Source organism: Acanthaster planci, linkage group LG13, assembly GCF_054643075.1.
Source record: "Acanthaster planci isolate LZ-2023a linkage group LG13, COTS_SCS, whole genome shotgun sequence".
In the NCBI taxonomy this organism is placed as follows: domain Eukaryota; kingdom Metazoa; phylum Echinodermata; class Asteroidea; order Valvatida; family Acanthasteridae; genus Acanthaster; species Acanthaster planci.
In genome coordinates, this window is record NC_141789.1 from 6,087,546 (window position 1) to 6,111,550 (window position 24,005).

Genomic DNA, 24,005 nt, shown 5'->3' on the forward strand with positions numbered 1-24,005 from the left:
GGAAGTTGCACATGATGTACGCTTAACGATGCTGTCGATCGGTTACACATGCGACAAGCAGGACAGCAGCTTTCGCGTAAGACGAGGCCCGGATAATACGAGCTAATTTAGAAAGTCCCAGGGCCCTCGTATTAACGAGAGTCGACTGATTGTAGGAGAGAAGCCAAGTTAGCACATCCAGGGGTCTGTCTGTCGACCAATCGAATTGGTCCGTCCACTGATCACCCAATCAGTCCGTCAACTCACCGATCAGTTATCAGTCTGTCAACCCTATTTTATTGAGGAGAGCTGTCAATAAAGATTTTGTCAGTTGTAGAGCAAACGACAGAGACAGTGTCGTCGTCCGTTAATAACGGTCGTATCAGTGAGAACCTTGCGCTTGTGGTGCAGAAACCTATCCGGCAGCCAGCCGGATAATTCGACATTTGCTTACCAACCAGCTCCGGTACAATAAAGTTTCATCAGTTTTTTTCCTGTTTTGATTTCCAGAACAAGTTTGTCTCCGAAGCTCTATGTCGTTGTGCCCAGTTGCGTATCCAGGCTTTGTGTTGTTGTTGTTGTTGTTGTTTTTTTTTGGGGGGGGTGGGGGAGAATTCAAAAGCGAATGCGGCTTTGGGCTTATTTGACATACGCTGACTCACAAGCCCACTTTGTTCTTGAAATACCTTGGCGTTTTGAATACCCAACTGGCTCATATTCGTTTTGAATGGCACTGACGGCCAATCTGCTTTCAAATGGCTCCCTTAAAAAAGAGCCAGGCCAGATTCTGCCACTCTCAACATTTTTTCAATAGAGGGCCTGTATGGGGTGCCCTCCCAGAGGACATGATTTGTTACTTAAATTTAATGACAATGAAAGCACAAAAGGTTTACTCGTGCCTAGGCCTAGAGGAAGAAAGAGATGCCCTATAACGTGACATCATACGCAGGCCCTCTGTAGTCCCGTGCTTTTTTTCATGACCCAAAATCAGGAATGGGACACCTGCGTTCTTTGGGGAATGTCTAATCATAGCCCTGTTATTTTAGGCATGGCTGGTAAAACCTTGACGCGAGTTTCACAGTAAATACACTGATTAAAACGGATTTCAAATTCCCAAAAGTAGTAGGGGTGAGCCGATTTCACCGCAGCGACTCCAGCGCAGTGTCTTTACAACTCAGACGTCAGAACCCCATTCCAGGTCGCGGTAATTCCCTGGGACTCTCCCACTTCTCGGGAAAATCGAGCAGCTATGAACTCTCCGGAAAAAATGAGATTAAATTTTAAAAAACATACCTCTTTTATATATATAGATATAAAAGAGGTATGAAGAGAGAAACCGAATCACAGCGCCGCCCGGTATCATCAGACTTTAGACGTTTGAAAAAATCGTTTCTGGCAGACTTTGCCAAACGATAAAACGTTCCATTACCGGCGCCCGCTAAAAAAAAAAAAGTCACACCAAACCGTAGCTCGTAAAGGCGATTCAAGCGAGCCAACGGCAATTTAGAAATCTCACGAGACAATCACCAGCTTTTAAAGATAGCGCAAGACAATGACATAGAATTTACAGCCACAGGTGTAAAATGAAAAATATTACGAAAGGACCTAATTATTGTGATTAAAGCGTACATTAAACCGCAAGCGATTGAAGAAGTGGACATTCGGAGAATTAGGCGATTCAGAGGCAACTATAGAAATTGGGAACTGATACCTAATTTTTACGCAGACGATCTTAGAATGGGTTCTCAATAATTATTAGAAAAATCAGATCAGGGAAAGCTAAAACATTGTTGTGGATGACGTTAATGTCATATTTTTCCTGAAGACAATGCTGTTTAGTCGCCAAGCTCTTTCTGATTAAATTTGATTAAAAAAAGAAAAGAGTTTTCTTCAACAACTCACTCTTAATGAAAACACAAAGTTAGAAAGGATCCACGAAAAAGAACAACAGAATGAAGGCCTGGTACCTATGGCATGTACTGTGCAAGCAAGGGCCGGGGAAGGAAATGAAAGAAAGCAGTAAAGGCGCCCTCTATAAACTATGGTGTACTATTTACGACACACATTTCTCTCTCTCGCTAGCCTCCCTCCAGGCGACGCAACTACACGACGCAACGGCATGGCGGCTCCCTTGCGTCGTGCCCTCGGTTCGAACCGTTGCCTTCTTGCCATTTCGTTTGTACACACACGACGCGTCGCATCGTGCGTCGCGTCGTGCCGTCGCCCGTCGCGTCGTGCTGTCTCAGGTCCTTTCCATGTTGCATTTTTTTCCGCCTAAACGTCGCCCCTTCCGTCGCCCGTCGCGTCGTACCGTCGTGCGTCGTGTCCTGTTGCCCTTTGCTTCATAGTGTTTGTAGAAGGCGCCTTTACTGTTTTTTTCATGTCTCTTTCTTGTCTCCCGTGCTTGCAAAGTACATGCTAGTTACTCTTTGGTGTTGATTTGTTCTTGGTTTTTATCTCATCCATTCCTTGATTAGGTTAATTTCTGTCATGTTTTATTTAGAAAATGAAAAAAGAGCAAAAAAGAAAATCGGCATATTTAGGAACGGCTCTGATTTCTAAGTAGTACTCCCAATTCTCCAGACAATTTGTGTAACAATTGTATGGCTGCAAGTTTCACTGCAGGTTTGGGGAGTTACTACCGAGCCTGGTCACTGGCTAGGGACGTTATCAGCTCCTTCTCAAGGACTCTTGTGGCTGGTTGCAAGTTCTGCTACCAACTGCCCACACGCGCTGCCCACTTGTATGACCTAATTCTGGGGGAGTTAGGATTTCAAAAAGTGGGGGAGCAAAATCAATTCTATTACATAATTATTAGGAAGATCAAAATTAGAGCAGGAAAAGTTAAAGCAACGTTGTGGCTCATGTTATTTATTTCCTGGAGACAAGGCTGATAGTTGGTCGTGAAGCTCTTTCTAATCACATTTGATTAAAAAACAAACCTTTTCTTCAACAACTCACTCTTCATGAAAACACAAAGTTAGAAAGCATGCATGAAAAAGAACAACAGAGACAAGGCCTGCTACCTATTCGCTCTTTGTACGCTACCGCCATAGGCATGCAGAGCCTCGATCTGGCAGCATTTCCCGTGTATGTTGGTAAGTAATTTTGGACATGATGTTGCGTTAGTTCTTCTATCATCTACACCATTCGATTGGACAATATTTCAAAAGCTGTCAGTTCAAGGCTCTGCATGCCCATGGCGGCAGCGTACAAAGAGCGAATACCATGTTCTGGGTGCATGCAGTCCACTATTTAAGTGAGAATTTCTGGTCAGCTCCATAGCATGAAAAGTGGCAGCCCAGCATTTTTCTGAAAAAAAGGAGATTGTTTGGCCCCCGAGAGGTGAGATTGTATAAATCGTTGCCAGGATCAACTGCCTGGGTCTTTGAGCTATCCTATGAGAGCAGAATGGCTAAAAACTACAACTGAAAAATGGTCCTAAGTGCCCAAGAAGGTTGAGGGTTGCCACTTGAAAAATGGCTGCAATGAGACCTCGGAAAAATAACTTTTCGGGGGTGGTTTTGTTTTGTGGAAATAATTAAAAATGTAATTGGTTAGTCCACAATAAACTAAAAGGAAATCGACAGATTAGGGACCAGACAATAATTTAATTTGTGTTTCAGTAACTCAAGGATGTTGGTATCCATGTCATTGGGCCCTGAACAGTGCCGATTTTACACTGTTTTCAATGGGGCTTGAATTAGTGGACTGTACCGTACTATGAAAGTACGGGGGGCGGAAATGAAAGAAAACAGTAAAGGCGCCCTCTATAAACACCAAGGAGCAAAGGGCAACAGCACACGACGCGTCGCGTCGTGCTTCAGTCGAGGTAATAGGCGATGCGATGCACGACACGACGCACGACGCGATGCACGACGGTACGACGCGACGGGTGACGGAAGGGGCGACGTTAAGGCGGCCAAAAATGCAACATGGAAAGGACCTAAGGCAGCACGACGCGACGGCACGACGCAAGGGAGCTGTCGTGCCGTCGCGTCGTGTAGTTGCGTCGCCTGGAGGGAGGCTGGGGAGAGAGAGAAATGAGTGTCGTAAATAGTACACCATAGGATCCTGCATTCTCTGTAAACCTCATATTGCAATTTGTGGCCACTGGTGTTCTCTGCATTTACTTTGTATTTCTCGTATTGATTGGCTTGGCTCTTTCCCTCCAATAAAGCAAAACCTCTTTTGTATCGTGAATACTGAATTGTGTGAAGTCAAGAGTTTTTTTCCATAAGGAAATTAAATGAATATGAAATTTGGTTCCTGCTATTTTGAAATGTGAACCACGGGTTACATAATTAACAGCTGTAGAAAAGTATTGTCGAAACTGCAGTAAAGGCCAGGATTTCGTGCAGGATCTTCGATAATGCAGCTCAATCGACCGACTGTGAAGATTGACTATTGTCCCTGTGGTCACTGAATATTGTTTGGTTCTCTGACTTCACGATTATATATTTGCAGGTCAAGCAGCAGCCATTTTCCTTCTGGTTCCAAAATTTCGAAATTATATCATAGCGTTTTCATGAACATTTAGAATTCAAAGTCAATAAATACAGCTTATTGCCTTCAATTTGATATATAACATTAGAAAGGGGTCTAGAATATAACAGCATCTACACGCAACCAAAATGTTTTAACCTCTCCTCTTTTTTTTGCTTTTTTGTTGGGTTTTTAGGGTGTTTGTTTTTTTTGTTTGTTTGTTGGGGTGTTGGGGGTGTTTGTTTGCTTGTTGGGTTGTTTGTTTGTTTGTTTGTTTGTTTGTTGGGGTGTTGGGGGTGTTTGTTTGTTTGTTTGTTGAGGTGTTTGTGTGTGCGGGGGTGTTTGTTCTTTTGTTTTACAGCCCTGAAATAATCCTGGCAACACCAACTCCCCAGTCTTCTCTCTGCGTCATGTTTGATTAAGGACTCTGGCTGTATTACGTGTCCAAAGGGGACACTGACGTGTGTGACTACACCCAGCTGTTTACCTTGGCGCAATGATGGCAAAAAGAGCAAGTCGTGGACACAAAAATATAGCCAGACGATCGTGTCTGGAACAACAGACTCACCGACGATATCTCAAATGGATTTTACAAGGCCATGTGCAAGGTAACTCTCTGATTTTGTGGTGTTGTAATATTACAAATAAAATTGCACCTAAAGAAGTTAAAGAGAATCTTCACTTCTTCTTTAAGGCTCCAAGATTTGAACATGGGATGTTGCCTAGTGTTTCACGGCACTTACCGAAAGGTAACATACAAGACACACTGTATCGTACCTTATTAACATTCTGATTCATTCAACTCGCAATATTTATTAGCAAAATAACATGAACAACTATATCTTTAAAAATACCTTTTGAACACTAAAACAAACAAATGCAATCAGACGAAGTTTGTAGTTTAATAGTACAAAAGGAAGAATGGGATGCAGTTGCAGAAATCGATGTCGCTGAGTGGGGAAAATTGAAGGGAAAACGTCATGCAGCCTGCACCCCGTGTTTGATCAATGACCTTTTAATACAGAAAATAATACATACTCAAAGTTGACCTTATGCCACAGTTTCCCATACAGAGTTACATTGCCAAAACACTAAATTTGAAGGCAGTGTTGACGTCTTTGCACTCTATACAGTACTGATTTTAATCTTTGGATGAACCTGACTTGAATTCTTCTGACAGTTGAAAATGAAAATATAGATATAAATAGATGAAAAGGTTTATGGAAACAAAGTATATAACACAAACTGTAAATATGAATCACTCACAGGAGACGAAAGCTTGGGCAATTCACACACATTAATTTTTAGTTGGAAACTTTTAAAGACTCTAGTCGCATTCAAAAACAGTGTTGTCATCCTCAGCTTATTTTTTTCATATCAACTCGTAACTACATCAAACGTTGATTTCATTGGCTTTAGTGCCATGCCATACCACATTGAAGCATAAACGTTTGTAAGACTTTTTGGCCTCTTCACATTATACACGTTGCGCATGTGTTCACAGTACATGTTTAAGCAGCAGCCGTTCACGCTCCGGATTACGCATGTACAGTAGGTCAGTGCCGTATCCAGCTGTCGGCGTCAGGGGGGGGGCTCAAACCAAATTCACTTTCGGGCGCATTCAACATGATAATATAGGGAGGAAAATGTAGCCTATTTATTTGACAATCAAATATACTGGTTAGTTTCTTTTCTACTCACCTATGAAGTATTCTCAGTTGAAAAAATAAATAAATAAAAAAGATTTTGCACAAAAACGTAGGGGGAAAGTTGTCACCCCCATCCCTCGCTGGATACGCCATTGATGTAGGTGTTACAGAACTTTACATGGACATCATAACGGGAAAACGCCTTGTGCCTATAAGTTGTGGAATATTCCAATTAAAAGAGCTCTACAATTCACAGTTAAAGTGGTGTCTATGCAATCATGTTTAAAATGAAATTCCTGAAAATGAACATTATTTTGCCTGATTAGACTGCGACCTAAATGGTTGTGCAAATGCTACGAAACAAATATTCTCAATTCTCCTTCAATAAGTTTAATTAGCAAAACACCTTGGAAAAATGATGGCGGGTCAAAATAGCACATAGCAAAAATAAATAACAGCAGAAATTAACCCTGTTGCAAAAAATTCCTATGGGAGAACTATTACATAAATGTCTGCTTGGAAGACTTTGATATATTGTATTTTGGTTGAACTAGTTGCGGTTTGTAGTTAAACTTGATACCCCTAACGCAATAAAAAAAAGTCAATCAAAGTACTACACTATCATACCTTTCAACAATGAACTAAACTGAAGATACAAGCAAGTTACTAAATGCACAATCTCGAAGGAGACCCACATTCACAGTACCCTTTACAAGCATTCAACGTCAAGCTGTTTCTAAACAATGGCATTCTGGAAATGAGTGTACTTTCGGACTTGTTCCAGTTTTATCCAACCTACTTAAGGGGTTGTTTATAGCTTTTGTAGTATAAAAAAAGTGCAGCCACCGAACAAGCCCACATATTATTACGAGGGTCGATCCGGAACCATTTTTTTGGGGGGGGAGGGGAGGTTGATGGAAGAATAAAAAAATCCAAGGACTTGTAGTATTTAGAGCTTGTCTGGGGAATGGCTAAATTCTAGGGCTATTCAGGCTTACGCTTTGGAGAGGAAAGGAAAATTAATAGCCTCAAAATTCGCCCTCCTCTCAACCCCTTCTATCCGACAACGAGCATTGTTTTTAGTTTTATGATAAGCTGAGCATTCCAAGCAAATATTTGCAGAATTGTTTTAGGATCCAGCATGCATTGAACACTGCCGCCAGTCGCGAAAGGAATAAAACTTTACATCTGCACAAATGAAACAGTATCTGTATGAGACATGTGCAGGGACGTTGTCAGACAGGGGCAAAGTTCTTTAAGAGAAACACTCACTCGGCAACAGTAAACTGACCTCAGTGGTGGAAGGGGGCCAGTTTCCAGCTTTTTCACGCAATTATTTTCATTCCCTTTCCTCATTTTCCCCCTTTCCTTCTTTGTTATTCTTTGTTGTTCTTTTCTTTGCTTCCGTTCTTTCTTTTCCCCTTTTCTAGCGGGCCAGCATCTTTTCCCCACGATACGCATATGTTGAATTTCCAGTGAACCTATTTTTGTTGCTTGTCCAATAAACAAAAATCGCTGATGGGCACACTGAAATTAAACACCATTTCTAGTACTCGATATTAGCTTTTCCACGGTATTTGTTTGATTTGTCGTATTTGATACAAACCAAAGAGAATTAAATTGGACACAGTTAAATCAACATCAAACGGACGTCTCTCTGGAATCATATATGCTACTTGATAATTCTGCCTCTGTAATTTGCTTGAAGTTCACCGTTGTGTTCAGCTTGGAGATACCTGAACAACAAACTGAAGGATCTAATGACTGTTGACTTTTAATCGCGTCCGTCCTGGAAAACAGAGATTGCTCACAATGGGAAAATGAATTTGCAACTGGCTCATAAAAGTCATCAAAAATATTATTGCTATTATCAGACATGCTATGCCTGCTATTTCCTCGACAATGTCTTTTATCAGGAAAGTGTTTTGTGTGACTGGTATCCTGAGGTTTACTTTGCTCATATGCTCTAAGACTTCTAGTATCACCGTAAGTTGATTCTATATCAAAAGTTGACATTCTGTGACTTTCATTTGTAAGTGGCTGATCACATAGGATTTTGTTTCCGTTGAACTGGTTAACCTCTGCATTGGATGTCTGTAGGCCTACCTCCTGGATTTGATGCTGTTTGTCACTTGTCTGCTGTAAACATTTTCTCGATGATGTAGACTTTCTGCGAAATATTAACGCATTGCGTGGGGTGTTTGCTGTAAATCGTTTACCTCGGCTCATTATCATTGGACTGGACATTGGTGTGCTGGAAGTAAGACGAGACACATTGGAGGAACGCCTTGAGCCGAATGTCCTCCTTGACCTCCGATGGTCCTTACAATACCAACACGTGATAATCTTCCGGAAAGCTTTGCGAAAGGTGTGGTTAGACATGCCGTATATAACTGGATTGACAAAGCTGTTACAGTAGCCAAGCCAAAAGAAGAAGGTGAAAACAACGTCTGGCAGCTTGCAACTTCGGCAAACGGATCCTGCATAATGAGAGAAAAAAGAAGAGATACTTAGGCCAAATATTGAAGACACACAACGCGCATTTTACACTGTGACAAGTAAACACATATTGAACAATATTATTTTGACGCACGGTGTGTATGAAAGGATGTCTTAATTGACTTATTTGGTAACTTCGGGTAAAAGTTAGGATCAGTTTGCTCAAAAGAGAACCCAGTTAATATTTTTAATTAAGATTGAAGAAAGTGCTCAATGAATATAATGAATAGAATTGAAAGAACTGATGATCAGGTTTTGACTACCGCATCAACGTAATATAGTAAGATACTATGCACTGTCTCGCCTATTTCCACACAACACCGCTCCACAGACGCGTGCAAATGGTTGAACTACCTCTGCCCACGATTTAAGTTTAGTTGAGTGCCAGTAATTCTTACTCATTTAAAGTCCCAAAAGAACTCTGACGAATTACAACCGAACCCATTCTTCGTCATGACAATTTTAATGCATACCAGACTTCGTATCGACAGAGCCCACCGAGAATATTGCAAATTGTGAAAATAGCTCACGTAGTTACCGGTGTGTCTTTACACGTCACCGAGATGGATATTTTACTCAGAATGTGGTATTGGAAAATTCCTCAGTCCCTTTGAAAGTCAGATATAAAGTAATTATGAGTAATGAGTAATTTGATTCCACACCATTCACTTCTGACTAATAACCCACTGAATGTTTCGGCGCAGTGACAATAGATAAATAGGCCTACTTCTGGTGGAAACATCAACTCAAAACAATTCATCGCGGCTTCATTGCGTTGGTTCAAAATAACATGCCCTAAAAATGTATCAAAGACCAAAAAGTAGGTGTTCTTGATTTTGGTAACACGGAATTCAGAAATAAAGCATGTTTCGCTGGATTTGCGAACATAAACGAAAACCTTAATTGAAAAGAAAGATCTGAGACGGACGGAAATAGACTGATGCATGCTCTGGTAATACAAGGACGGAAACAAACATACTCGCATTGAGTACACTTTACATGTACGCGTTCAGATTTCTGAGCAAAGCCCTAGTTTCAAAGTGGATAATGTGGAAAATAACTGTGTTGCAAATGTATACATTAGACCGACGCAGGGATTTCAAGTAATAAAAAAATTCCAAAACTTGCAATCTGTCTTTTGTTCGGGCCTATGTTGATGGAGGTTTCCAGCCCTAAATCAATAATGTGACATGCAACTTGATTTCATGGGACTGTCACTGAACATCAGGCAACCTCACTCTCATGCTCAAGCACGTACTATCCGCCCTGAGCTGAAGTGCACCCCCAATCGGCGAAAGACAGACAGACAGATGATTACACTGCGCGTACCCAAAGACAATTAGGACTACACGTTTCGGAATAAATTTGTTACGCTTAGGCCTACTCAGCGTGCTCCGCGTCAAAGGCACATAAACTTGCCCGCCTATGCGGTGAGTTGGTACCACAGACATATAAACCCATAGACGGACAGCTCCTATTCAAAACGGCAGGGTACCGTAGCCGAGACCAAAGATCGTATAGCACCGCGTAGCGACGCAAGATGGGGAACTTCACCGTGAATGCGCGTTACACGTTGTTATCACATGGGCGCCATTTCGGTTGGACTACGCCTGCGCAGTGCATGTTAATACGCAGGCGTAGGCGCCGCGACGGGCACGCACGTTCACACTCGAATGGCGCCCACCCGTGATAACACCTTTATGGCCGAATTACCCATCATGCGCCGCTACGCGGCGCTTTACATGTATAATCTTTGACCAAGACGGCACTAGCGACTAAATCCAAAAGTGTGGGCAAATTCACCCCTCGGCATAGGGAATTAACACACAGTTGAAGAATTCCAGTTATAAAATGCTATAAAGCCATGTCTGATTGTGAAAAAAATCTTTGTTTACTTTATCTGGCCCATGCAGATTCGAAACAATGAGGATGCAACATTTGAAAAGAACAGATAACAGCACAAAAGAGTAAAGGAAGCGTCTTTTCAAGGCATACGTAAACGAATACGTGCAATCTTAGTGTGTCACGCGCAATTCGCACTGAACGCGCTGCCATCCATCGTTCGCCAACCGCTTGTCCACGCTTTTTAAAATCACGATAATACGCGCAAGACTGGTGGTCAATGTGTTTATGCGGTTGGTACCAAAAGACAGTCAATTCTTTTAAAAACACGCCCTCTTTTGTTCCGCTCGGAGAGGAAACGGTGGAGGGGGGATGTGTAAAATTACATCCAGGCAATGTGAAATAATACAAAATAGAGTTATCAGGGCCATGCCATCTCCATTGTCGTAAATAAATTCAGTCACTACTGGAGGAAGCGATAATTATGTTCACAAAGATGATAAAAGAGAAAGCACGCATGCTGATTTAATTGTTGCATGCATTTTATCATAAAGAATCGATACCTTAAACTTCATGTAACTTTACATATCTCAATAAATTCTCTTGAAGTTTGATGTACTTACTTAGTGGTAGTAAAAAGAAAAATGGCAGCCAGCAAATGATGAAGACACCAACAACAATTCCAAGCGTCTTTGCTACCTTCTTTTCTCTGTTGAAAGTAGCAGTTCTATGCGACATATTCCTGGATCTTGACGAACCTGAAGACATACTCTCTTCCCTTCGGTTGTAATTTTTGTCAGAGAACCGTTTATTACCAACATGAATACGGAGAATGGCATGTCCAGCACGCCCATTTTCAGTGTTGCCGTGTCGTTGTCGAGACCTGTCTTGTATACTTTTGGTTTCCCGTGATACTGCCCGGTAAATTCGAAAATATAGAATAAGTATGATAGCTGACGGAATGTAAAATGATCCTGCAACAGAGAAGAAAACGTATCCGATGGAATCAGACAGTGGACACTCCATTTCTGATGTTTTTACGGGTCTCCATCCAAACAGCGGTCCGACAGCAATTCCAAAGGATATGAACCACACGAAAATATTTATCATCACAGCCCGTCTTGGAGTCATTATTAGTCGATGCTTTAAAGGTTTAGTAACTCCGATATAGCGGTCAACACTAATACAGCACAAACTATTTATTGATGCAGTGCAACACAAAACATCCACAGCTGCCCAAATATCGCAAAAGGTTCCTCCAAAAGGCCAATAGTGTATAACTTCGAAGGCACCCGAGAACGGCAGTACTAGGGCTCCAAGAAGTAGATCAGCTATCGCTAAATTGACAATGAAATAATTAGTAACTGTGCGAAGAGCTCGTTCACAATAGACAGCCAGTAATACCAGAATGTTTCCAATTATAACTGCCAAATTAATGATCAACAAGGCTACACTTGCAAGTAACACCCGTGTAACATCAGTATCTCCTTCTGGAGCATTCGTTGCAGATGTGACTGTACCATTCCATTCGTTCAGTAATAGATGTTCAGTTGCAGTATTTCCATCCCATGTTACGTCTGTGCTTATATCAGTGTAATATCCTACCGCCAACAATGAACCATCTTCGTTCACTCGTTCCGAGGTAACATGTACTACCGCCTCCATAGTTCCTTGAACGTCTTACCAACTCCAGTAGCGCGTAACTGCTATTCCTCAACTCCTGATGCATATATATCTGTTGGACAATAGAAAAACTAATGAGATGGATCTCATGAATAAATATGGTTACATAACACATTAGAAAAGCTACATTTTACGAACAATTTGCTATACAAAGACATTATGAAGAAGGTATCAAACAAACTAATGAATGGTTTGAGACTCTAAACTTTAACTGCAACCATGTGTAGGCTTTCTTATTCGAGTTCTCACCCTCAATTGTAAACCCAAATAAACGTTTTAGTTGTGAAGTTATTGCTGAAGCTTACAGTTTATACTTTCCAGCTGCTGTAGCCTTAACCGGCAATTTTTGGGATAAATTCTCGATACAAAGTTCGTTATGTGGGACGAAGTTTGTTCGGGACCATTTTATCTTAAATATAACCTTGTACTGAATTTCTGAGGATTAAAGCTACATTTTGGTGCTTTTACTGGCTTTTGGAATAAAGGGAAGGAAATACAGCATATTATCTTCGCCTTTCTTTGTTGTTCATTTTTTGAAGGGGGGCATGGACCCCGTTGGACCTCCCTTGGATCCACCCTTGGTGGGAACGTGCATATGCACGTTTTTGGTTGTGGACAGCAATTCCTCAGAGCTTTCTCTGTTTATTTACTGAATACCCTTTCGTCTTGGTGTGGTTAGGCAAATACCACTCCAAGTAGCCTCTGCCAATACCTGTCAGCAGTTCCCAATAGAAACTACGTCCACTGACAGTTTTGCATTATTTTTGGAATGTATTACGGATTAGTCACGTACCGACAATCTTCATCTTTCCCGTTACTGGGATGCACTCGATTATAGGAATAGGTAGCAAACCTTGCATTATTTTTGTCAGAAAGTATATAAACGCGTTCACACCCTGTGCATTCATTACTGAATGAAACAGAACGCAGAACCATATAGACACCAATCTGTCACGCTAAAACCCCAAGACTGACGTGAGTTCAAGATGGAGAATATTAACAGAATGGAAACTTGAGTTGGACAATTTTCGGTCATGTTGGAGTAAATAATTCACTGAAAGCTAATTACACTGCTTATAACCTCACAAACAAATCTTGAATTTTTAATGATTTCATAAAAAAAATCATTAAGAATTAAAAATCTGCACGCAAACTGCCGGGCAAAACAACTGGCAACGGCCCACCCGCCACATTTTTACTATCAAATTGCACCAAAAATTCGACCTTCATTTTACAATTAGTGACGTCATTTGTAAAGTGGAATATCTGAGGGGAACTAAGAAGTGCCTACATTCTTCAAGGGAGCACTGCCAAGCAAATGATCTGCGACTTGTGCAGAGATTGTGTACATTCCAAAATTTGAATAGGGCAAGGGTGCACAGGGTTAGAAAATTCCCTCGGGGTGGGGGGAAGCGGCAAGTGCCGCGTGTCTCTCCTGTAGTTGCGCCACTGTTTGCAATACTATAGGCCTATCGATATTTCAACCCCCCCCCCAAAAAAAAACATAAAGTGAGTGTGCTTTAAAATGTGCATAGGCCTAAGGGAGGTTGGTATAAAGTGGTTAAAACATTCAATTTTGCAAACACTTTTCAGCATCGTCTACGTTTGGATTAGACGTTTGCTACGCAAATTCAGCTGACTGATTAAGCACAAGACCTTCAACATCAGGCAACTAATCTGCATATCGTGACCAATCAATGGGCGTCTATATATCACCGCCTTCGATACGTGGATACATTGTATGGAAAAATACATATTCCGCACGTGTCTCCTGTGCTTGTTATCATACAGGACAGGCAAGAACTGACATAAGAACACCTTTCCATATAAGTTTAGCCAAGAGGATGCCATATTCGTAAAGTGATAGTGTCAGCCACTGATCTGGTGTTATCTGGCTGCTTTTCAAATTTCCATCGTGGGGCAAGTCATCCCCCCGTCCCCAACCCCTCATCCCCCAAATCCCGGCACAAATTTACGCCACTGCCCACACCAACATCAAACGTACAAGCTGCTCAGGTGTGGAGACAAGCATCAAATAAGAGTTTAATTTCCTCATCTTTTCATTTTCTATTAATTGTTAGTGGATTAACCTTTAACTATGATTTTGGAAGATATTTCGATCCAAGATGATCACCCTTATAGGCCTATACAATTCTGAAGCCCATCGCTTAAAAAAAAAATAATGCCGACACGCCGTTCGGAGGGCCTCATTTTGTGCATGTTGTTCAAAAATACAAGCCAGCAGTTCTGCGCAGAGACTTTTGGACCTGAAACTGGCTTGAGTTTTTACTGGCCTGAAATCTTCATGGAAACTGCAGTTTGTTATACGTTTTACACTTGTCACCAAACTCAAGCAGGATGAGTTTTTATTTAGGGTGAAAGCTAAATAGGCCTATGTCAACTGTAAATAAAGCATTTGAAACTTTTAACTAAACACCTTTTAATTAGCGTTTTAGTTGACAACCAAAGGGAACAAACTTCAACTTGTCCAATATGGAGTTAAATTTTCACGCCAGCTCTCCACTCTCGTAAAAAAAATTCGTTTGCATCAGGTTTTCTTTTATGTCTATGTTGCTTGTTTTTTTGGGGGGGTTGCTTGTTTATGGGCTTCATTATTTGTATTTCTTTGCTTTCTTCCAGTTATGTTAGTTGCCAAAAGAAATGACCGTTTGAATACAAGACATGGCCGAATACATGTAGCTTCTTTATCATTCCCATTTCCCTTCTATACATTCTTTTCGTCAAATTCTAAAGTTCAAAAGCTTCAACTGACTTGTGTTTCAAGAATAAAAACAGAGCTCTACATCTGCTTCAACACCAGATAGTAAATGCATGTCTTACTGTTCGACCCAGTTTACTACATACACACTATAGCGTAAGTCAGGACAGAATACTTATTTTTCCCGCATGTGCTACACATACATGTAAATTTACTCACAGGCAATATGTAAGAAACCATGTCAATGGGAGCTTATACAAATCTGTAAAATACTTCAGTCACACTTATAAATCCACATACGGTATGGTTACCAGAAGATTACCAGAACATTAAAAAAAACTAATTTGGGTGATTAAAACATGTAGCTATGTAGGGTTAATTACTAAAGCGGTCAGTGATGATATCCGGGACGCGATTTTTTATTTTTTATTTTTTTTTACACAACACACCGGGGAAAATACGACTTGAATGAAGGCTATAATAATGACGCTGTAGGTTTTTTTTAAGGGAGGTCCGACATTTCAACAAAGGATGCGTCCACGAAGCGTGAAGCTAGTCCCCTCAAGACTGGCAATAAAACTATTTTCCCATAAGACTGAAGCACAAGGTGTATCCCCACACAATTGTGTAACAAAAACGATGCATCAGGGACTCTCTTTTAGATACAGCACGCGCCTGTCTCTTAACTTTGTAAGCAGCGTCTTCAAACGTTGCGCAAAAGTGGCGAAAACCATGGCCGTAGCCGTGATTTTTCAAAGAGGCAAAGCACTCGTCAGCAGCAAACTGACAAACGATTTACGTTGGATGGGGTCAATGTCATTCCCTTTTCTCCTTTCCTTCTTCGTTTATTTAGCTTTATCATGTCCTTGTTCCCTTTCTTTCTATTTTTTTGTGTCTGGATGGAACATGCACCCCCTTGTCCTCTCCCAGCGACCCCCATGGCAATAAGTATTCTATACCACAAACAGTTAAATGAAAATAAATTACAAACAAAGTGGCTAATAGAATTGCAGACATCGACGATCATCAACGAAACAACTGATAATAAACGAAAGAGGTTTGAAAACTATCAAACTATCAGACAATCTAGGAAATGTCGGAAACGGGAGGAATAACGCTGTCATGGCAGCTACTGACTTTACGGTTCTCCCATATTCACAAGATTGCACATCAACAAGTTGCATTTTTTCCTGTCTCAGGTTTAATACAGCTAGGTGCTGAGCTATTTGATGTGTTGCACACTAAAGCATAAAAAAATCCTGAAGCTGGCATGATTGGCTTCTAATATGCCACTTACAGTACGTAGTGTGTTAATTATTGACCACCAACCTCTTTATTCTCCGTTGCTCAGTGACACGTATATTATTACACGATGAGACATGATGTCAGTACAGGTGCGTACAATTGCGCGTACAGGTGTCCCTTTTCCCGCGTCAACGAAACCCTCTCTCCTTTGACATGTTCTCCATGATACATAAATCAGCGTTTCATGAAGTCTAAATTTCAAAATACACCTTCAGATAGGTCCATATTACGAAGGCATGATACCGCAGTTTAACAGAAGACCAAACATATTGGTATACATGTATTTCGTTGCACTGCTCGGACATTTTTTACAAACAATATAGAGTCGTTAGCATTCAGTTACCAAGGAAATATTGAGTGAAATGGACTTTCAGTAAACCTGCTACAGAGTTGAGACAAAGCCGGGGTCAACCCGTTTTCGGCTGATCATGGCCAAAGACCCATAATATTTACAACTTATCACAATGAAAAGCCTCGTGCTGCTACGGAACCGACTCAGTACGTTGGCCATGCACGGAGTAGGTGCGGGGGTCATCGGGATTTGTGTTCATTTGTTATTGCAATGTTCTGAAATGAGTAACCCAACAAACCTTCCACTTCTTCAATGCATTTGTACACAGAAGTTGTGTGCACATGTAAACAAGCAAATGGTTCCAGCATGTGCCAGCAAGTCAAACTATATGCCCCAATTATTTGGCTTTCCTTGTGATCCGATGAATGCGTAGGCCTCCGCTTGATAATTACGAAGAAGTCCACTTACCCAGTTATGGCCGCTCTATGTGTCTGTCTTTCAAGACTTTACAGCAAATAAAAGAGCTGACGATCATCATTCTAACTAATAGGCCAGTGTTGGTTGTAGTACCATATGAGAAGCTGTGCGCACATCTACTCTCAGAAAAAGCTGAATGGACTTCACGTTCCCGTCCACGGTCAAAAATGACATGGATATAGCACAGGCGATTCGGGTTAAGTTACTTTGCTCGTGGTATGCCATGAATAAATAATGTCCTGTTCCAGTCTGTGGGCCACTCTTTCAACGTCTTTTTAGAGGCAGAGACTTCCTGCGTCAAGTATTTATTCCACATGATAGCACCCGAGAGAATGCACCCTGAAATCTTCGACCGATGGTCAAAAATCAATATAGTTGTGCACTTTCTCAGATCACGTAGTTGTGTAGGACTGGCAATGTACTGGATTGTCTTACACGTAATTACAGCACATAACAAACCTTATCTATACCACTCATTTGGACAGATACTTCTAACGGGCCCGTAAATATTACAGTTTAAGGCAGAAGAATCTAATTTCCGTAGGTAAATCTATATATACTGGACAGGTCTATTTGATCAAATCATGTAACGCTTCAGACATTAAGCAGGTAAGATTAGCCTTCACACATATACGGTGTCTGCCTTTTAATCAAAATGCACACAGAAACTAAAAATAAAACAAAAATGGCACTATTTAAAAAGAAAAAGAAAGAAACCATATGTACGTCCATATTAATGCTTTAAGTTCAAGCAGTACAGCTTAGGGTAATTTTCGAGAAAAAAGACGTTTTAAGATGAGAAATTTGAATACCTGATTGTTCGCAATCAATAATACTCACACGGATTTAGTTAAGAATAATTAAAAACCATATTTACTGTATGACGTTTTATGAAAGTTTCTCAGCAGGCTTGATTATCATGTATAGGTAACTGTCTCTGTCTAAACGGACTTAATCAAAACTTATAACTGCATTTTTTAAAATTGGGCTCACATCTTCCATTTCACTAACTATACTTAGCATTACTATTTTACAGAAAATATTCTGCGAGGAACGTGTGTGAAGTTTCTGTGTAAACAACTTTTAATTTCTTACAAATTAGCCTATACGTACAGAACCAACAGGTTAACACCACCACAATGTCATCCATGAAGGACTGCAGACTGTCAAAGGATATGGTAAAGTTCCACGACCGCAATCCTTGACCTGTCTTGCGATATTACGTATAAGAAACCCCCTAAGAATTGCCCGTGATCGTTCTGTCTAAATGTCAACCTTACAATCTGCTGAGGTCGACGTTTGGCACATTTATCTTATAGACCATCGATGAAATATGTTTGTTAAAATGACGTCACAATGACATCATTCGATAGAGATCGTTCCAAATAAATCGTACTTCTGATAGGTCACAGTCACTCCGTATATTCACAATCGATGAGAAATTTCCAGCGCACCAAAGGCCCGTTGCTGAGCGTAGATGCATTCGAACTTTCCCATATATGGACTGATGTTCTGTAGGGATCAAGTTCTCTCATAAATATCAGAGGACGTCTTCTTTCTAAAAGTAGCTATTCGATGCTATTGGTTTAGTGCTTAATAAGTGATGCAAATTAATATGGTTTCACTTATCGCCGAATACTTGAAGGCCCAGTCAGTCCTAATAAATGAAACAAGATACCAGATACATTGGCACAAAGTGGGGTACATCGTTGCATGGAGTGCAGTGTGGCAACACAAACGCTCACGTGGTTAAATTTCCTTCATTTTCTTTTTTTTTTATTATGCTCATAACAATAGCAAAAGAAATTGAATACTTCATTTTAATGTTTTGTCACTACATGTTCAACATTATCTCTCTACATTATTACCTCTCTACCGAAAGTACCATGGATTCTCTCAAAATCAAAACTAGCGTCCAACGTCTCTTTTATACAACATCCTTTATGTTTGTTCTCTTTGCCATTTGTTTGTGTTTGCTTTCTTCAAATCATTTAAGTTGCCTGGAAGAGGTGACATAGGTTAAATATATGACCAAACATGTTCTTTATATCATTTTTTCTCGCTAATATACTCGAATCCCGAGGTTCGAAATCCGTTAAGCTCAGCATCTGGATTGGATTTTCAGTCTCTACCTTATTCCGTTGGTTTTCTCTGGAATAGTTGCCTAGAGCTTTCATCCCATCTCTAAACTGAGTATTGTTCATTTTATCCATTGTCACTAAAAATCATTCTATAATAACTGGTCAACGCTTTGCAAACTCTTGGAGGCGCACTACTGTGAATCGCCCGTATTGGATGGGGCGTGCGCTGTTGGAGGAACACGAAATAAAATTGATACAAATATACATGAGGAAGCAACATCAATTTCATCATGTGATTGAAGTCAAAGCTATATCTCAACTGTTCTTCTAGAGCACTATAGCACCTAGCCTTGCATATAGACCCAGTCTCTCTCCTCAACTATACGAACTCTGACAGCAAGAAGCACGCAATGGACAACACTGACATTTACAAGAGGTCACCACCTGAGGTTAGGCACAGTACGACCAGTCTGGTAAAAAGACCTGAATTTACTTTTATTTTATTCCAGGGCGGGGTCTCATATATCTCATTTCTGCGGACAAGCGGAAACGATGATGAAACATTACACAAGGCATGCATTGATTACAATATTATAAGTGAACTTTAGTTGTTTTCCGTTATTTTCCCTTTTTATACCCTTTTTTCTTTATTTTTTGTATCAGAGTGGGGGGGTGAACCCCGGCGCCCCCTAGATACACGCCTCTATTCGCACATATGAATATTCATAGAACTTTAGTGACCTGAAAAAAATCACTTTACAGAATGTGCCGAGTCACCCAGTTATCTGCATAGAGTGCATGTAGTAGACCCTGCTATAAAAAAATCACTTTACAGAATGTGCTGAGTCACCCAGTTATCTGCATAGAGTGCATGTAGTAGACCCTGCTATTCAGTTATATCACCCTCCGTTAAAATACACATTTAGTATGGTTGTTTAATTTCACTTAGATGAAGCTGAAGAAGTGTGGTAAAACATGATTGAAAATTTGGCATTTAATAATTGTGGTTGATAATGCATTCAAATTATAAACGCACTTTCTACCAATATGTGTTACCTAAGGATCTATACAATTACCATTTGAAACTCCTGGAACTCGATATTATTTACTTTTTTAAAAGTCTGAACGGCTTGTTCCACGTGTCACACCGATAAATAGCATATATGTTTGTATACCATTTTCCACTGGAAATAAACCTTACAGTCACCACAGGTGAGGCCTGTAAAGGACTATAAAAAGCACAAATGAAATTACGTCTGATACTTTCAATAATTTGTTTAGGTTATGATACTTTTGTCCGCAGAAAGAAAAATTGGTTTTTAAAATGCCGCTTTTAATCAGCTAAAGCCGGTGGAAGCGTTAAGGAACACATAAATGTCTTTCATATCTACTCTACTTGATGGGTAGAGGCGATGTGAATTTAGTGTAGGCCCTATACAAAATCGTCGCTTTGACTTTTGAAAAGATTCGAGTATAACAATCAGTTTATTCCGATAACTTACAGAATCGAAGCCGTGCTGCCTCTTTTGACAGAAATCAACAAAGACAAAATGATCACAGACATAAACTTATTGTGGAGCGGCGTTGCTCCTTTGCTTCAAAGTAAACCGAGTTCAGCCCGCCTTGTCTCCGTTTTGTTTTCTTGTAAAATCCCCTCGAGCCATGAACCTTTGACAAAGCTTCCCCTTGATAAACCAAGACGTGAAAAGAACACCCCTGAATACAGTTTCTCAGGGTGGTTACTAATCTCCAACCCCCTGGGAGAAGTCGCACAGTCAGCCAAGCCCACTTAAAATACTCGCCTTTTCTCCTATCACGAAGAAAGGGCACAGTGGTCAGTGGTAAATGAATCCTGGCGAACACCATCAGTAAATTAAATTTCCCTCTATTTATCAGATTAAGTGAAAACGCAAGTGTTCCTAGCGACAGTTTTGGTTTCAAAGATTAAGCTGGATGTAGTGCCAGAAGACCCCAATCTGGTGGAGCTCATTAATGATTACAAAGAAGCTGTTAGTATTTTCGGGCGCACTGTATTCTATTATGTGTTGAATGGATGAAACTTTTTCGTTTTGACATACTCATTTTCTTGTTTCGTTGTATCTATATATGTCAACACTTCCCGCCCCTTCGAAAGAGTTGGAGACTTAACGTTGAACTTTCAAATAGCGACAACTATCTCTAGTGTTGCATCATACTGTGAATTAACGACACTCGCATTTCTTAATACGTGATTCTCTATAAGGGGAAAGAAAGGAGGGCAACTGGCGCCTGTGAAGACGCCCCCTCCCTGCACCTCCTCCATCTCCGAGAAGAGTCTGGCTGAACCAATATCTTTTCCATAGATTGCGAAAGAAGACTGGTGTTAAAATGGTTAACTTAAAAATAAATGTCTATTAAATGTTTGAAGGCGGAGGTCGCGGACACATGAGCAAACCCATCTTCCCATTCATATTACAATGAATCTCAAGAGCTGGCAGTTTACTTTTGTTCAATGTATAAAATTATTAATTTTGTCAATTATTTATACATTTTTACTACGAATGAACGATCACCAGTGATGCACAAAATACAATGTCATATTTGCAAACTCCCCGCTCTTTGCCCTTCAGGTCACCAATGGTAATTTCTGGGATAACAAAAGAATAAAGGAATACTGCATCAAATCCGAAATAAACTCTTCGGCCGTTCAATTTAGGGCTGCATCCAAATCTGTTGTCTAGAACTAGGTCTAGGTCTTCACTCCATTGGAAATACGCGGAGACGCCCAGACAATAGACCTAGCCATAGCTCTGAAAACCCGTTTTGGACATGGCCAAGGTTGCCGGTTAAAGACCGGAAGCTCCACGCATGGAATCCTCCCACCCACAGGTATGTGACAAAGCTTTTTTTTCCATCGGGGTGAGGGCAGGTTGTTGATTATGCTACCTATTTTGGTTACTAGTCTTGAATGTTCATCGAAAATCAGGATATGACGCAACTGACCTTTAGCAGACTGAACAACAGCTATGTATGCAAGGAGCCGAAAAGAGAGAAAAGAATAAAGAACTTTACTTGACAGGTTACACGTTATACCGCTATAGATTTCACTTCCAGAGCACTGTCATTCACAAAAATTTAAAAAATCTTATTTGTCCTATTTATCATCATTTCCCTTTCACTCCCGGGATGGTGTTTAATTCGAAAAGCGGTCATTTTTGTCATTCATTTTACCGATTTAATCATTACTATTCGTCATTGAATTTATCGTTAGGATAGTTTGAATTAGCAGTTATCTGAACATAGCACTTTATTTATATAGGATTGCCTTGCACTCCTTGAATTTCATGCGTTCGAATCAAATTTGCACGATAAAAACGTTTAATTGACCGATCATTACAAGAATGACCAGAAGATGATTAGTAACTTGTTTTTCACTAATTCTTCAATCATGCCACTCAAAATTGATTAATTCAATCGGTGGAATGAATGACAAAAAAACTAATATGCTTTTCCAATTCAACGCCATTCCTGGAATGAGACGAAAATGACGACAAATAGGACGAATAAGAATGGTTTCGTGAATTATAAGTGAAATCTAAAGGTCTTATTTCAAAATTGGAAACAACATTTTGAGCAATTTTAAATGAAAGAAGTGCGCAATTAACCGGGGAAACCTGTAAATGATTTTTAATGAAACATGTTTAGCTTTGTGAAATGTGCTTAGCAGTTTAACCACTCCTAAATGGATTCCAATGTAAATGTCTAAACACGTCATTGTTGAAACGTGTTGAAAAGTGGATACAAAAAGTACTTAAACTCTAAGCGTCTTTTTATAATGACAGGCAACAGATATCTCTCTAGTAACATTTTCTGCAAAGAATTCTGAGTTTTATAGCCTGGCCCCACGGACCTACGGGCACAGTAATTATTCAACTGATCTGAAATATTTTGGAATCATTTACCTTTGATAATGATAAAAAAGTAAACGAAATAAAATAAAAGCAGTGTTACCAACGTGGCCGATTACTTTTACAGGCGCCGCTGTGTGTGTTGGTGCATATTACGCATGAATTAGGTCATCAGCATTGTAACTGGCAACTGTTAATGAATGTTAATAGGTCAATTTTGTTCGATACCACTGCTTGAGGTAATTCATTTACAAGTGATGGTTACCATAGGGATCGTGGATAACCCTAAATCCTAAAACTAAGACCAACCTTTTCCAGAGGGCACGCACGAATTCAAGTACAATGAAATTAAGGTAACATCCAGAAACCCAGGTTTCCCCTGATCGTTTTTCTTTTTTTCTATCACTGTGGAGAAATTTTATCTATGAGGAAATCCGATCACCGAAAGGTTAAACCGCACACCCCATTGCTGTTCAAAGATTTGAATTACCGTTAAAATAAAGAGAAAAACGCATCAACCACCCGCAACAAGACTGGTTCCTTGATTGCAAGCAACAAGTTAATGCATCTATACCCATAAACTATCAGAGAATGACTCATTTATCCAAAGCAATCTAAATGCAGATGGAATTACCTTAACTCTTCCAAACCCACAGTGCAGTTCTAACACACCTTATTCCGTCAGAGATACTTGTGTGGCTTTTCCCTTATTTTCATAATGATATATTCATGCATGCTAACATAAGTCATAAGAAAATCTACTTTCAGAGAAATCCTTGATAAACCTATGCTAAGTAGACTTCATTATACCATCTTCAGTTACCAGCATTTTACTCTTTACTCAGACCATCAAAATATCTCACATAAGAAATCTCTGCTTCATCTTCGGAAACGACCTCCGCTCTTTTATTAGACGGTTTAATTTGTTGCAGATATAATGAAAACTAACTAGTGAAATGTCGGTCACGACGTGCATACATAACAATCATCGTGATTCACGCTTCATCTACGGGAAAACAAACACGTGTTTGCCTCACAAAAAAAATCCCTGTTAGGAATGTTAAGTGACACAGACTTCACTACCTTTTGGGAGAGGTTGGGAGTTTT

The 24,005-nt window shown here is 40.2% G+C and overlaps 1 protein-coding gene across 2 annotated transcripts in view; it reads right to left on the reverse strand.

Annotated features, from left to right (window-relative positions):
* Positions 1–4,788: 4,788 nt before the first annotated feature.
* Positions 4,789–24,005, reverse strand: part of LOC110982441 (alpha-1A adrenergic receptor-like) — a 73,605-nt gene continuing 54,388 nt past the window's right edge. For both annotated transcript variants that reach the window (XM_087144839.1, XM_087144840.1), the window contains exons 4-5: positions 11,078–12,189; positions 4,789–8,593 (exon numbers count right to left, since the gene is read on the reverse strand). In XM_087144839.1, coding sequence (XP_087000965.1) covers positions 7,755–8,593; positions 11,078–12,119 — 1,881 coding nt within the window. In that variant the 5' untranslated portion in view covers positions 12,120–12,189 and the 3' untranslated portion in view covers positions 4,789–7,754. The remainder of the gene's footprint in view (positions 8,594–11,077; positions 12,190–24,005) is intronic.